The sequence below is a fragment of the Scomber japonicus genome, chromosome 11, assembly GCF_027409825.1.
Source record: "Scomber japonicus isolate fScoJap1 chromosome 11, fScoJap1.pri, whole genome shotgun sequence".
NCBI lineage: Eukaryota > Metazoa > Chordata > Actinopteri > Scombriformes > Scombridae > Scomber > Scomber japonicus.
This window is the reverse complement of record NC_070588.1, coordinates 710,709-725,708: the sequence shown is the minus strand read 5'-3', so window position 1 is coordinate 725,708 and position 15,000 is coordinate 710,709. Positions and strand designations below refer to the sequence as shown.

At 45.8% G+C, this 15,000-nt stretch overlaps 3 protein-coding genes across 4 annotated transcripts in view; 2 read left to right on the top strand and 1 right to left on the bottom strand.

Annotated features, from left to right (window-relative positions):
* arhgap15 (Rho GTPase activating protein 15) overlaps positions 1-5,174 on the top strand; it is a 21,034-nt gene extending 15,860 nt beyond the window's left edge. For both annotated transcript variants that reach the window (XM_053328235.1, XM_053328234.1), the window contains 7 exons: positions 4-139; positions 1,334-1,468; positions 1,967-2,065; positions 2,191-2,268; positions 2,733-2,867; positions 3,594-3,699; positions 4,555-5,174. In XM_053328235.1, the coding sequence (XP_053184210.1) occupies positions 4-139; positions 1,334-1,468; positions 1,967-2,065; positions 2,191-2,268; positions 2,733-2,867; positions 3,594-3,699; positions 4,555-4,738 (873 nt within the window). In that variant the 3' untranslated portion in view covers positions 4,739-5,174. The remainder of the gene's footprint in view (positions 1-3; positions 140-1,333; positions 1,469-1,966; positions 2,066-2,190; positions 2,269-2,732; positions 2,868-3,593; positions 3,700-4,554) is intronic.
* The window catches only part of LOC128368283 (titin-like), a 162,565-nt gene that overhangs the window by 11,555 nt on the left and 136,010 nt on the right, over positions 1-15,000 (bottom strand). The window lies entirely within an intron of this gene.
* LOC128367622 (interferon-induced protein 44-like) overlaps positions 1-15,000 on the top strand; it is a 216,038-nt gene that overhangs the window by 135,495 nt on the left and 65,543 nt on the right. The window lies entirely within an intron of this gene.

Below are 15,000 nucleotides of genomic sequence, written 5' to 3'. Positions count from 1 at the left end.
CAGACGAAAGCAGACGGAGGTTTTTCTCTGCGGAGGTCAAACAGCACTGAGTTCCTGCCCAGACACAGCTCACTACCCGGACACGGCGCCGCCTCCCCGAACACCAAGCTCCGCAACCCGGTCCACAGACGCTCCATCAGTGAGGAGCCACATTATTATTATTATTATTATTATTATTATTAAAACCTGAGCTCTGAGCAGTGTGAAGGCTCTGCTGCTTCTGAAGCTTCTTTTTTCTTGTTCTTTCTTCAATGAACATTTAAACGTCAGAGCTGGTAATAAATGTGATATTTTATAGTTAGCAGATGGCTGTAAAATGGCTGAACAGCTCCCCCTAGGGCAAATAAGAAAATGAAGCCTCATTCCAGACTGATGGAGATGAAGGAAAGTCAGTCTGCTCATGTATCACGTAAAGACACAAAAACCCTTCGTCCAGGAGGAAGTCGGCCATTTTGGATCAGTGGTGAATGTAGTGTGTGGATGAGTGAGACGTTTGTGTGCTGCTGTTGAGTGTAAAAGGAAAACACAACGAACCCAGAACCTGTAGCGGCGTGGAGCCTAGGAGAGAGAGAGAGAGAGAGAGAGAGAGAGAGAGAGAGAGAGAGAGAGAGAGAGAGAGAGAGAGAGAGAGAGAGAGAGAGACAGAGAGACAGAGAGAGAGAGAGACCTTGGTAGAGGCCTCGCCAGGTGTCAGCACTTTGCCCTAACGACCCTCCCTGACTACCAACTCCTGCAGGAAGTGATCAACTTGCATGATGGCGAGCAGAAAGGGAAATTTACCACATTGGTGGACAATGTGGTAAATTTCGATGTATCACCATAAAACAGGAAGTTCCTACACAATTAGGTTAAATTGAGCCCCTCCCTCCACATCGATGTAGGTGAATGAAATGCAGGAGACATACGGATCATGAGCAGATGTGCAAGAAAGTCTCTTTGAGCTATTCCCTTAGTCCAACAGGAAGTGGACCAGAGACACTTAAGGGCAAACTCATTATAACTATATTATCTCCTTGAAACAAAGCTTCACCATCAGAGCCGATGGTCATAAACTATCAGATCTACATGACATGTCCATGCTGTGTCTCTACATCATATACTGTAGTACTACATGATACTTAGTGGGTGTCCACTCTCACCACATTGTGGACACAGGAAGTGTTCTTTAACGTCTTCTTCCAGTGTTTGATAAGAGCCTGGGTACGAGGTATGAAAGCTTCTACATGGCTGCGATGTGAGCCCTTCATCTGCCCGACATGTGTGGGGGTGTGAGGGTCTGTTCAATGCTGCTTGCAGCTTTAATTACATGATTATGATTCTTTTTAATCTGCAGACATGTTCAGCAGCTCGAAGCTGAAGCACAGCGCGTCTGACAGCGCCGACAAGAACGGAGTAAAGAACAGACTGAAGAAGTTCATCATCAGACGTCCGTCCATGAAGACCCTGCAGGAGAAAGGCCTCATTAAAGGTCTAGTGACACATTTCATTACACACAGTTCATCCTTCTCTTTACCCTTAAAGCAGCAGAAGTGGAGATATGGAGCCAAATCTTCATAAACTGTCCTTTTGAAGAGTGAAACAGGTCAATTATTCAGTTTGTTTTAGTGTCAGGTCCCTAACACAAAGATGTTCCTGGCTGTATATGAGGATATTAAACAGTCTGGCAGAACTAGCAGCAACTAAAGCATCTTAACTGGGTTAGCGCCTGAGCAAAGAGAGAAGGATCAACCAGACCAGGATCATTCAGGATCATTTTAACCCCAACATGGGAAGGACACCTGCAAGCATAGATGTTCCTCTTTGAAACTATTTGAATTTGATCATGTGATCCATACCAACACACATGCATAAGAAGTCTCCACCAACAATAAGCAGACTGACATGGAGGAATCAGTCATTAGTTATGAACCCTTTCATGTCCTGAGAGTCGATGTGTTTCATGTTTAAACGTGTTGTTGGGCCTCAGATCGAGTGTTCGGCTGCCACCTGCTGACCCTCTGTGAGAGGGAAGGAACCACGGTGCCAAAGTTTGTTAAGCTCTGTTTGGAGGCTGTCGACAAGCGAGGTACGTTCACTTCCTGCTCATCACTTCCTGCTCATCACTTCCTGCTCATCACTTCCTGCTCATCACTGTGACTGAAGCCAGTTTATATGGTGTTTCTTGTCTTAACGGCGTCTTTGTGTCATCAGGTTTGGACGCTGATGGGATTTACAGAGTCAGTGGGAATCTGGCAACAATCCAGAAACTTCGCTTCATCATAGATCAAGGTCAGCTTTGCAAACGTTCATCAAACCTCTGTGACACAGACGATGACTAACTTAAGTTAAATTAATCAGACATGAACCAGAGAATGAAAAACTCACTTTATCCTGATTCAGCGTAAATCTACTAAACTGAATGTTGTTAACCCTCCTGTCGTCCTCCATCTCTTTACTGTTCCTTCTTTCCTTCCTTCCTTCTTTCTTTGCTCCCTCCTTCCTTCCTTCCTTCTTTCTTTGCTCCTTCCGTCCTCCCTCCCTCCTTTCCTTCCTCCCTTCTCTCCTAAATTCCTTCCTCCTTACTCCTTTCATGCCTTCCTCCCTTCCTTCCTTCCTCCTGTCCTTCCTTGACCTGAGGGAACAGGAGGGTTACCCTGAATGTCTCCTTTCATACATTCTGGTAACGTTTTTACTGTTAATGAATATATCTCTAATGATCCTGGGTTGGTTCTGGTTCTGGTCTGCCCCCCCAGAGGAGGACCTGGACCTGGACCACAGTCAGTGGGAGGACATCCACGTCATCACCGGAGCCCTCAAGATGTTTTTCCGTGAGCTGCCGGAGCCGCTGTTCCCCTTCAAGTCCTTCCAGTTGTTTGTGGAGGCAGTCAGTGAGTCAAACCTGAACGAGCATCTGAATGAGAGGCCATATTTAATATTTAATAAAACTTTGGGATCCAGTGCTAATAAATATGTTTATATATTTACTTACACTGTATTTTTCTCACATTTCCTTTCTAATAATTGCACCTTTATATTTATATTTATATCTTTATTCTTTTGTATTAATGTTTGTGTTAAACTAACATTTCACTACTGTGTATAACTGTGTTTTATAATTAGAGTCTATTTTTACAAGTCAAGGAAGGAAGTTAGGAAGGGAGAAAGAAGGAAGGCGAGGAGGAAATGAGGGAAGGAGGAAGGAGGGAAGGAAGGAAGGAAGGAAAGGAAGGAGGGAAGGAAGGAAGGACGGCGGGAAGGAAGGAAGGAAGGAAGGGAGGAAGGGAAGGAAGGAAAGGAGGGAAGGAAGGAAATGAGGGAGGGAGAAAGGAAGGAAGGAAAGGAGGGAGGGAGGAAAGAAGGAAGGAAGGGAGGAAGGAAAGGAGGGAGGGAGGGAGGGAGGAAAGAAGGAAGAGTCAAAACAGACAGGGTCAATTAGACCCGGTAGAACGACACAAAGGTTAAAGTAAGAATTTGGGGATTTTTTGTGTCGATACTTCAGAGTCACAGATTTAAAGTAAAGTAACGTTGAGAACCGAACACTGAGTACCGGTACCGGTTCAGAAGGTACCTGACACTAGTAACGACGGATTCTCTTCTGATGTTTCCCTGAACAGAAATCAAAGATCAGAAGCAGAAAGTTCAGGCTGTGAAGGATTTGATCCAGAAGCTTCCCAAACCGAACCACGACACCATGAAGCTGCTGTTCAGCCACCTGCAAAGGTACGACTGTCCTGACTGCACCTGAACGCACCACAACGCACCTGAACGCACCTCAACGCACCTGAACCTCCAGTCACACAGAGCTGTAAACATCCTTCAGTCCAGAACATGAAATAATTAATTATTAGGGCTGTCAAACGATTAATTTTTTTAATCGCGATTAATCTCAGAGTTTCCATAGTTAATCACGATTAATCGCGTTTTGAATTGCATGTTTAAAATCCTGTTATTTTCCATTTGAAGGCAGTTTTAAGCCCATAATGTAAAGCATTTCTTACCAGAGTGTCTTAACTGGGAATCAATCACGGCTCTGCTGCGACTCCCACACTCCAAAATGCTCCTTTGGTGGAGCTGAGGCTGGCTTGGCTGCACCTGGGTGTTTAGCGTGGAGGTGCTAACTCAAACTCCACGTACTCCGGTGGTAGTTAAACTCCGTTTGACACAGGTTGCATTTTACTTTTGACTTGTCAACTGAAGCGTCTGGAAGTGTTTTAAAGTTAAACAAGCCGTTCAAAAGTCCAGTAGCTCTCTTACTTTCCATCAGCGCGGTAGGTTTACTGCAGGAGGCCACTTCAAAGCATAGCGCTACAGCTAGAGGAGCCGTCTACGGGGGAGGAGAAGGGACAAAAAGGCTTGCAACATTAAAATGAGATTAAAAAAAATTAATGCATTATGGATTGTATTAATCTGATCGTGATTAATAATACGTTAACGCTGACAGCCCTAATTATAATACATTTAAAACCAGAATGAGATCAGTAAGATGAAGCTACTGAGTAGAACATCATCATCTGTGTAAAAACATTTAGTTTGAAGGAGATGATGGACTTCCTGCTTCCTGTTGGTGTGTTTCAGAGTTCTGGCCTACTCCAGGAAGAACCTGATGTCCACTCAGGGCATCGGCATCGTGTTCGGTCCCACGCTGATGTGGCCGGAGCTGGACGGGGGCAACATGGCCTTCAACATGGTCTACCAGAACCAGATCATCGAGTTCATCCTCATTGAGAGTCGAGAGATCTTCAACCTGGACAGGAAGTAACCACCTGGACAGGAAGTAACCACCTGGACAGGAAGTAACCACCTGGACAGGAAATAACATCCTGGACAGGAAGTAACAACCTGGACAGGAAGTAACGACCTGGACAGGAAGTAACGACCTGGACAGGAAGTAACAACCTGGACAGGAAGTAACAACCTGACGATCACCTGACAGACTGTTGTTATTTAAATATGAAAGATAAAAAAGTCCTTTAAGATTTTATTGTTTTAACAGAAGCAGCACCTGTAATAATATCATATATAATATACATATATAATTATTATAATAATAATAAATATAGAAATAGTTTCTGATGAAGTTGAAGACGGTTCTTTTTTTAATTGACGAGTTAATGAGTTTAAAGTAAATTACATTTGTTAGATTTCATTTTAAAATAACAGGATTCTGGTTTAAACAACTAAATATTAATATGCAGGAGGACATATTATATATATATATATATAGCCTACATACACACATACATACATACAGTCATGGTGATGTTGAATTTACATTTCAGGAGAAACTGAAACTTGATGATGTTTTACCTCCATTAATTTACTGTCACATCGTATTAATAATAATAACGTTAATCTCTGCTTATATAATAATAATAATTATTGGCCAAACATTTAAAGGACCAGTGTGTAGATGTTAGCGGCATAAAGCAGAACTGGAATATAAAATTAATACGTACGCTTGAATTAGTGTTTAATCATCTGAGAATAAGAATCATCATATTTTCATTATATTAGAATAAACGTTTATATCTTCATAAAGAGCAGCTCTCCACAGAGGCGGCCATGTTGGACTGCCATGTTTCTACGGAAGCCCAGAACAGACAAACCAAACACGCTCTGGTCTTCTACACACTGGTCCTTTAACTCCTAAATAATAATAATAAATCAAACTTCACACGTACCTGGTGTTAGCTTTTTTTACTGAAGCAGCAGAGGAAGAGCAGCTGGTGACAGGAAGTGACCGGAAGTGACAGGAAGTGACCATTAGTGACAGGAAGTGACAGGAAGTGAGAGGGTTAATGTGCTTTAATGCCACAACATGAAACTATGCAGACTGCTGATGTTTGGAGTCCGATCAGCAGTAACGCAGCTCATAGTGCTCGTGTGTATATATGTGTGTGTGTGTGTGTGAGTGTGTGTGTGTGTGTGTGAGTATGTGTGTGTGTGTGTGTGTGTGTGTGTGTGCGTGTGCGTGTGTGTGTGTGTGTGTGTGCGTGTGCGTGTGAGTATGTGTGTGTGTGTGTGTGTGTGTGTGTGTGTGTGCGTGTGTGTGTGTGCGTGTGCGTGTGTGTGCGTGTGCATGAGTGCGCTGATCATTAAAACTTACTTGTTGTTTAACTTTGAATCTCGTGTTGAAACAGATTTTATTCCTCTGGTGATGTTTCATGTTATTTTCATTTCTTGTTTTTCATAAATAAATATTATGACTGAACTTTGCTGTTCCTGTTTGTTCAGAACCAACAATACTCACAGATCACAAAGTTATATCAATTCAATCCCACCGTGGATCAGACAGGCAGAGGGTGAACTGAGATTATTGGACATTAAATAAAACGCTGCTGCAAAATAATGAATTTGTAAAGGAAACCCAAAAAATCATTGACAAATGTTGGAGTCAAGCAAATCTGCTAAAGAATGTTGGATTATACTGGGCATTAATGAAATATGAAATAAGAAAGTTAGCTATAAGACTAAGCAGAAAAATCAGCAGATATAAATTATTCCATTATGTGAGAAAACGGACCCGACACAGGTGAGACTAGCAGGTGATCAACTAAAGGCGGGAAAAAGAACAAAGAGGGGAAGTAACACTGACAACACAGGGGAAGACTAGACTTTCAAAATAAAACAGGAAGTGTACAACACAAAATAAAATACAGAGTCAGACACACAGGAACAGAGTGAGACCTCCCTAAAGATAAACTCCAGTTATTGATGTCTGATCAGCTGATTGGCTGCTCAGGAGGAAGCTGCTTTAAAGGAGCATCAGATAATTATTCATCATGAGGTTAAAAACATCATTTTACTAAAAATACTAAAGTACTTTTTAATTTAATTGATAACAAACTTAAATAGTAAAAACTGAATGACTTCACTTTAAATATTTAATAATTTACTGTAATGTAATATAAATGATGTAAAGTGTTTTCCAGGTTAACTCTTTACATGCTGCTCATATTCTGACTCATTAATAAACCTGCACTCACTATTTTAGGGTCCAGAACAATATTTTATAAAACATGTTTGAATGCTGATATTTAGATTTTTTCCATAAACACTCAAACTTGAACATTTGTATAAAAACATGTAACAGCTGCAGCCGATCATTAAAATGTAAACTGTGGATCTCATGAAGTCCAGTAACAGAAACGTGTTAGCTCTAAAATATAAACTAACAGGATGCGTTAAAGGTAAAAGTCAGTTTATAGTTGAATCAGAGGCCTGTACTATGAAGCTGGATTAACAGACCCGGGATATCTCTCCGTTACCATGGTTACATTCACAGTCCTGATCAGCAGTACTATGAAGCTGGTTATCAGCTCAGTAATGTAACTCAGGGTTTTCCAATCTGAGCCCGTTTATACCTTAGACCCCCCAGACCTCCTCAGACCTCCTCAGACCCCCCAGACCTCCTCAGACCCCCCAGACCCTCTTAGACCCCCCAGACCGGTTATTAATAAAAACTGAGACATTAACCATCGTTTGCTCCGTTTAGACGCTAACGGAGAATTCAACTAACAGGGGATTTCCACTGGGTCCGTCAGCGGCGCGGAACGGCTGTGCTACGGTTTAGCTCCGTCCTCTGCCCGGCGTCAACTCACACCGGCAGCGTTACAGCAGCGGACCGGAGCATGCTCTGGTAGAGAAAGCTGCCTTTTAAAATGAAGTTGCACTGTTAATACAGCAATTACGGCAGCACAATCAAACCCGAACGAGAGCCTTTAGTCTACAGTAATTACTGTAGTAGCTAGTCTACCGTAATTACTGTAGTAGCTAGTCTACTGTAATTACTGTAGTAGCTAGTCTACCGTAATTACTGTAGTAGCTAGTCTACCGTAATTACTGTAGTAGCTAGTCTACTGTAATTACTGTAGTAGCTAGTCTACCGTAATTACTGTAGTAGCTAGTCTACTGTAATTACTGTAGTAGCTAGTCTACTGTAATTACTGTAGTAGCTAGTCTACCGTAATTACTGTAGTAGCTAGTCTATTGTAATTACTGTAGTAGCTAGTCTACTGTAATTACTGTAGTAGCTAGTCTAATGTAATTACTGTAATAGCTAGTCTACTGTAATTACTGTAGTAGCTAGTCTACCGTAATTACTGTAGTAGCTAGTCTACCGTAATTACTGTAGTAGCTAGTCTACTGTAATTACTGTAGTAGCTAGTCTACTGTAATTACTGTAGTAGCTAGTCTAATGTAATTACTGTAGTAGCTAGTCTAATGTAATTACTGTAGTAGCTAGTCTACTGTAATTACTGTAGTAGCTAGTCTACCGTAATTACTGTAGTAGCTAGTCTACTGTAATTACTGTAGTAGCTAGTCTACCGTAATTACTGTAGTAGCTAGTCTACTGTAATTACTGTAGTAGCTAGTCTAATGTAATTACTGTAGTAGCTAGTCTAATGTAATTACTGTAGTAGCTAGTCTACTGTAATTACTGTAGTAGCTAGTCTACCGTAATTACTGTAGTAGCTAGTCTACTGTAATTACTGTAGTAGCTAGTCTACCGTAATTACTGTAGTAGCTAGTCTACTGTAATTACTGTAGTAGCTAGTCTAATGTAATTACTGTAGTAGCTAGTCTAATGTAATTACTGTAGTAGCTAGTCTACTGTAATTACTGTAGTAGCTAGTCTACCGTAATTACTGTAGTAGCTAGTCTACTGTAATTACTGTAGTAGCTAGTCTACCGTAATTACTGTAGTAGCTAGTCTACTGTAATTACTGTAGTAGCTAGTCTACCGTAATTACTGTAGTAGCTAGTCTACTGTAATTACTGTAGTAGCTAGTCTACCGTAATTACTGTAGTAGCTAGTCTACTGTAATTACTGTAGTAGCAGCACAACTAAATGGCCCGGTTTTGTTAACTTGCTCAATTTTGGTTGATTTGGTATTTTTCTTTGATTTATGTGCTTATCCCATCTGTCAGTAGCTACGTAGCTAGATGGAGTCTTTATCTGACTGTTTTATTCCTGTTTGTTGCTGAAATACGATCGGGAGGCTGCACGGGTTGTTTTATTTTGAAAAACGGAAGTTTTATTTTGCTGATTCAGTGTCGGACTTCCTGTCTGGTGCAATCTGCTCTGTTGAGCTTGTCGCGAGTTGCCAACGGCTCCGTCAAAAATAGAAATGCTACCTATTGATAGCGCTGCGGAGCCGCTGCTGAGCCGTTGCTGACACGCTGCTGAAACGTTCCCGGTGGAAACACTCTCATTGATTATAGTGTTACCTATCAGCTTCGGCCAGAGTGGAGATTTTGGCACGTTTGCACAGAGAAAAACAGAGATTTGTGGAGCCGGAAACTGCTCCTGGGTTAAATGAGACATAGTTTATAATCTGTGTGATCATGGATGCAGAGTAGCAGTCACGTGTATGCTGGTCTCTTTGTATTAGTGCTAACCCTAACCCTGGACTATGTGGAGGAATGAAGTCACCTTGTTGCTATGCAGGGTTCTGATTGGCTAACGTGGGCTTGAGCTGCTCCTGACAGGCCGACTGAAATTACCCGGCCCTGACCCGAGACCCGTACGGGTCCGAGTCCATTTTTTCTGTAGTCAACTAGGGTCCGGGTCGGATTGGATTTTAAACCTCGGGTCTCGGATCTGTTCGCTAAAATGTGTAAAACCGAGAAAACCCGAGAGACACCGAGTACAGGTCTGACTCGGGTCAGTCAGATCACGGCCAGATGAAATATGAATGTTTAGTCAATAAAGACCCTAACCCGTCTGCTGCTGTTAACATGAAATACAATAAAAACAATATTATTAGTTATAGTCTGAACTTCATTTATTTAAATATTGTTTCCTTAAATGTTGCACTACTTGTTTTTGTAAAGGGTAAATTCATGATTTGAAGAGCTGTGGGTGTCACACTAAACTGAAATGATTCCAGGTACAGTTAGAACAATTATTCATCCTTTTTACGGGTCGGGCAGAAATTATCTCAAATTTCCTCGGATCCGTTCGGGTTCGGGTCTCTCATTTTGAACCCGAGTTAACCTCTAATATATACACAGTCTGGATCACTGCGCTCACATAAAGGGGAGGAGCCTGCAGCGTCTGACCAATCACAGACGAGAACCCCCTCATAGACCCTCCAGACCCTCATAGACCCTCATAGACCCCCATAGACCCTCATAGACCCCCATAGTCCCTCATAGACCCTCCAGACCCTCATAGACCCTCATAGACCCCCATAGACCCTCATAGACCCTCATAGATCCCCCAGACCCTCATAGACCCTCATAGACCCCCATAGACCCCTCATAGACCCCCCAGACCCCCTCAGACCCCCCAGACCCCTTAGACCCCTTAGACCCCCCAGACCCCTTAGACCCCCCAGACCCCTCAGACCCCTTAGACCCCCCAGACCCTCACAGACCCCTTAGACCCCCCAGACTCCTTAGACCTCCTCAGACCTCTTAGACACCTCAGACCCTCATAGACCCCTTAGACCCCCCAGACCCTCATAGACCCCTTAGACCCCCCAGACCCTCATAGACCCCTTAGACCCCCCAGACCTCCCCAGACCCTCATAGACCCCTCAGACCCCCCAGACCCTCATAGACCCCTTAGACCCCCCAGACCCTCATAGACCCCTTAGACCCCCCAGACCCCCAGACCTCCTCAGACCCCCCAGACCTCCCAGACCTCCTCAGACCCCCCAGACCTCCTTAGACCCCTCACCCCCCCTCACCCCTCAGACCTCCTCACCCCAGACCCCTCAGACCCCTCAGACCCCCCCAGACCCCCCAGACCCCCCCAGACCCCTCAGACCCCCCAGACCTCCTCAGACCCCCCAGACCCCTCAGACCCCTCAGACCTCCTTAGACCCCCTCAGACCCCTCAGACCCCCCAGACCTCCTCAGACCCCCTCAGACCCCTCACCCCCCCCAGACCTCCTCAGACCTCCTCAGACCCCCTCAGACCCCTCACCCCCCCCAGACCACCCAGACCTCCTCAGACCCCTCAGACCCCCAGACCACCCAGACCTCCTCAGACCCCTCAGACCCCCAGACCCCCCAGACCTCCTTAGACCCCTCAGACCCCCAGACCCCCCAGACCTCCTTAGACCCCTCAGACCCCCAGACCCCCCAGACCTCCTTAGACCCCTCAGACCCCTCAGACCCCTCACACCCCTCAGACCCCCCAGACCCTCATAGACCCCCCAGACCTCCTCAGACCCTCATAGACCCCCCAGACCCCTCAGACCCCTCAGACCCCTCAGACCCCCCCTCACCCCTCAGACCTCCTCAGACCTCCTCAGACCTCCTCAGACCCCTCAGTAAGTAACATGATTACCTTTGTCAGATAAGAGTTGTTCTTTCAAGTCAGATGGAGGTCGGTCTACAAAATAAACAGTTTGTGTGTCAATCACTTTTTTTTTTAGATTTATTTTTGGGCTTCATGCCTCAGTTCTAGCTCGACTCGGCTCAATCTCTTCAAAATAAAATGTAAACATGTAACAACTCATTAGGACTGTTGTAAACAGAGCTGCATTACTCAGTGAGTAACATGTGATATAATTCCAGCCGCAGGGGGCGCTACAGTAGCAATAAAACCTGATGATGAAATGAAACTTAATGAGCATGTGCTCAACATATTAAAGCTTAGTGGTCATTATGTTAGTTTTTTGTGTTTGCTGTTGTCTCTGAGTTTATATTCATGTTTTCACTGTTTCAGGAGATGGATCCAGAGAAACTCCAGATTCAAGAACTCCAGAAGACTCTACAGGACCTGAAGGATTTGCTATCAGAGGAATGTTATCAGTGTATGTTCAAATATTTACAATTATTGTTGTTATTCTATTTCATGTTTACAGATAGTGCTGTATAAAAATACTTATAGTAGACATTTAATATTCAAATCAAATATTAAGTAACAGTGATTAAAACACAAACTTTTATTTTGTAGCTGCTGAACGTTTGATTGACAAAATCAACAAGAACCCCCCAGACCTCCCCAGACCTCCTCAGACCCCCCCAGACCTCCTCAGACCCCCTCAGACCCCCCAGACCTCCTCAGACCCCCCCAGACCTCCTCAGACCCCCCAGACCTCCTCAGACCCCCCCAGACCTCCTCAGACCCCCCCAGACGTCCAGCTGAAAGAAGACGTATTTACTGTTTTAAGGGAACTCCGTCTCTTATCTGACCAAGGTAATCATGTTTATAAAAACTTCTTTATATCTCAACACTGAAGAAACAGTCACATGACTCTTCTGAATATAATGTTATAAACACACTGAGTTCATGAATATCTGAATGTTACGACAGAAAGAACAATAAACTGGATCCATATAACACCACTATATGTATTTATTGTTTAGGAGCAGATGCAGTTTCAGATGAACAAACAAATGTATTAATGTATAAATATTAATTTGGTTTATATTTGACAACTTTTGTCGTCATTTCCATGTGAGGCTGAAAATTCCTGAACGTCAGGTTTGATATGAGTCACATGATTTCTGTTTTACTGAAACAATCAGCCCAATAAACAACTTCAGTGTTTTAAAGACACTTTGATCATATTCTGGATTATTAAATAATCAGAATATCAATAAATACAAACACAAATAATGAATAAATAATATAAAAGCATTCTGCCAGGAGGAATGGTTCATGTGTCTCTGAGCAGTAATATAATATATGATATAACAGGAAGTGAAGAGAAAACACTGCTGATCTGTCAGTAATAACTTTACACCCCCCCAGGACCCCTCCCAGACCTCCTCACCCCCCCAGACCTCCTCACCCCCCCCCCCCCCCCCCCAGACCCTCTGTCAGTAATAACTTTACACCTTCACTACAGCACAGAGCACATGAGTGAAACACAAACAGCTGATTTACAGCTGATCAGCTGAAAGACATCGCTTCATGTGACTCTTCAGACCAAACTACATCTCAGACCCCCCCCCCCCCCAGACCTCCCCAGACCAAACTACATCTCAGACCTCCTCACCCCCCCCCCCCCAGACCTCTTCAGACCAAACTACATCTCATGTCTCTAAAAACATCTTTCCTTATTTTTTCTCCTCCAGTGAAAACGGCGAGAACACAGACACACATTAAGGAACAAGGTATGTGCTCTAAGTTTAAAGGTAAATGTTCTCAGTGGTTACTGCAGGGGTGACGAGGTCTGAGGAGGTCTGGGGGGTGAGGGGGGTGAGGGGGTGAGGGGGGTGAGGGGTGAGGGGGGTGAGGGGTCTAGGGTCTGAGGGTCTGAGGAGGTCTGGGGGGTCTAAGGGGTCTGGGGGGTCTAAGGGTCTGAGGAGGTCTGGGGGGTCTGAGGGTCTATGAGGGTCTGAGGGGTCTGACGTGGCTTTCCTGCAGGCCACGTCAGACCCCCCAGGACCCCCCCAGACCCCCCCAGACCTCCTCAGACCCCCCAAACCTCCTCACCCCCCAGACCTCCTCAGACCCCCCCAGACCTCCTCACCCCCCCCTCACCCTCAGACCTCCTCAGACACCCCCCCCCCCCTAATGATCCACACGTAACTTTATAAAAAGATAAAAAGATGATCCACCCAGGGCGGGGGGGGGGGGGGTTAGACTGGCCTGTGATGGTTATGATCCCCCGTTATAGAGGGGGGGGGGTGGGTAGACTGGCCTGTGATGGTTATGATCCCCCGTTATAGAGGGGGGGGGGGGGGGGGGGTAGACTGGCCTGTGATGGTTATGATCCCCCGTTATAGAAGGTGGGGGGGGGGGGGTAGACTGACCTGTGATGGTTATGATCCCCCGTTATAGAGGGGGGGGGGGGGGTAGACTGACCTGTGATGGTTATGATCCCCCGTTATAGAGGGGGGGGGGGGGGGGGGGGGGGGGGTAGACTGGCCTGTGATGGTTATGATCCCCCGTTATAGAGGGGGGGGGGGGGTAGACTGACCTGTGATGGTTATGATCCCCCGTTATAGAGGGGGGGGGGGGGTAGACTGACCTGTGATGGTTATGATCCCCCGTTATAGAGGGGGGGGGGGGGGGGGGGGGTAGACTGGCCTGTGATGGTTATGATCCCCCGTTATAGAGGGGGGGGGGGGGGTAGACTGACCTGTGATGGTTATGATCCCCCGTTATAGAGGGGGGGGGGGGGGGGGGGTAGACTGGCCTGTGATGGTTATGATCCCCCGTTATAGAAGGGGGGGGGGGGGGTAGACTGACCTGTGATGGTTATGATCCCCCGTTATAGAAGGGGGGGGGGGGGGGTAGACTGGCCTGTGATGATTATGATCCCCCGTTATAGAAGGGGGGGGGGGGGGTAGACTGGCCTGTGATGATTATGATCCCCCGTTATAGAAGGGGGGGGGGGGGGGTAGACTGGCCTGTGATGATTATGATCCCCCGTTATAGAAGGGGGGGGGGGGGGGTAGACTGACCTGTGATGATTATGATCCCCCGTTATAGAAGGGGGGGGGGGGGGGGTAGACTGACCTGTGATGATTATGATCCCCCGTTATAGAAGGGGGGGGGGGGGGTAGACTGGCCTGTGATGATTATGATCCCCCGTTATAGAGGGGGGGGGGGGGGTAGACTGGCCTGTGATGATTATGATCCCCGTTATAGAGGGGGGGGGGGGGGTAGACTGGCCTGTGATGATTATGATCCCCCGTTATAGAAGGGGGGGGGGGGGTAGACTGACCTGTGATGGTTATGATCCCCCGTTATAGAGGGAGGGGGGGGGGGGTAGACTGGCCTGTGATGATTATGATCCCCCGTTATAGCAGTTGGGGGGGGGGGGGTAGACTGGCCTGTGATGATTATGATCCCCCGTTATAGAAGGGGGGGGGGGGGTAGACTGACCTGTGATGGTTATGATCCCCCGTTATAGAGGGGGAGGGGGGGGGGGGGTAGACTGGCCTGTGATGATTATGATCCCCCGTTATAGAGGGGGGGGGGGGGGGGGTAGACTGGCCTGTGATGATTATGATCCCCCGTTATAGAGGGGAGGGGGGGGGGTTAGACTGGCCTGTGATGATTATGATCCCCCGTTATAGAGGGGGGGGGGGGGGGTAGACTGGCCT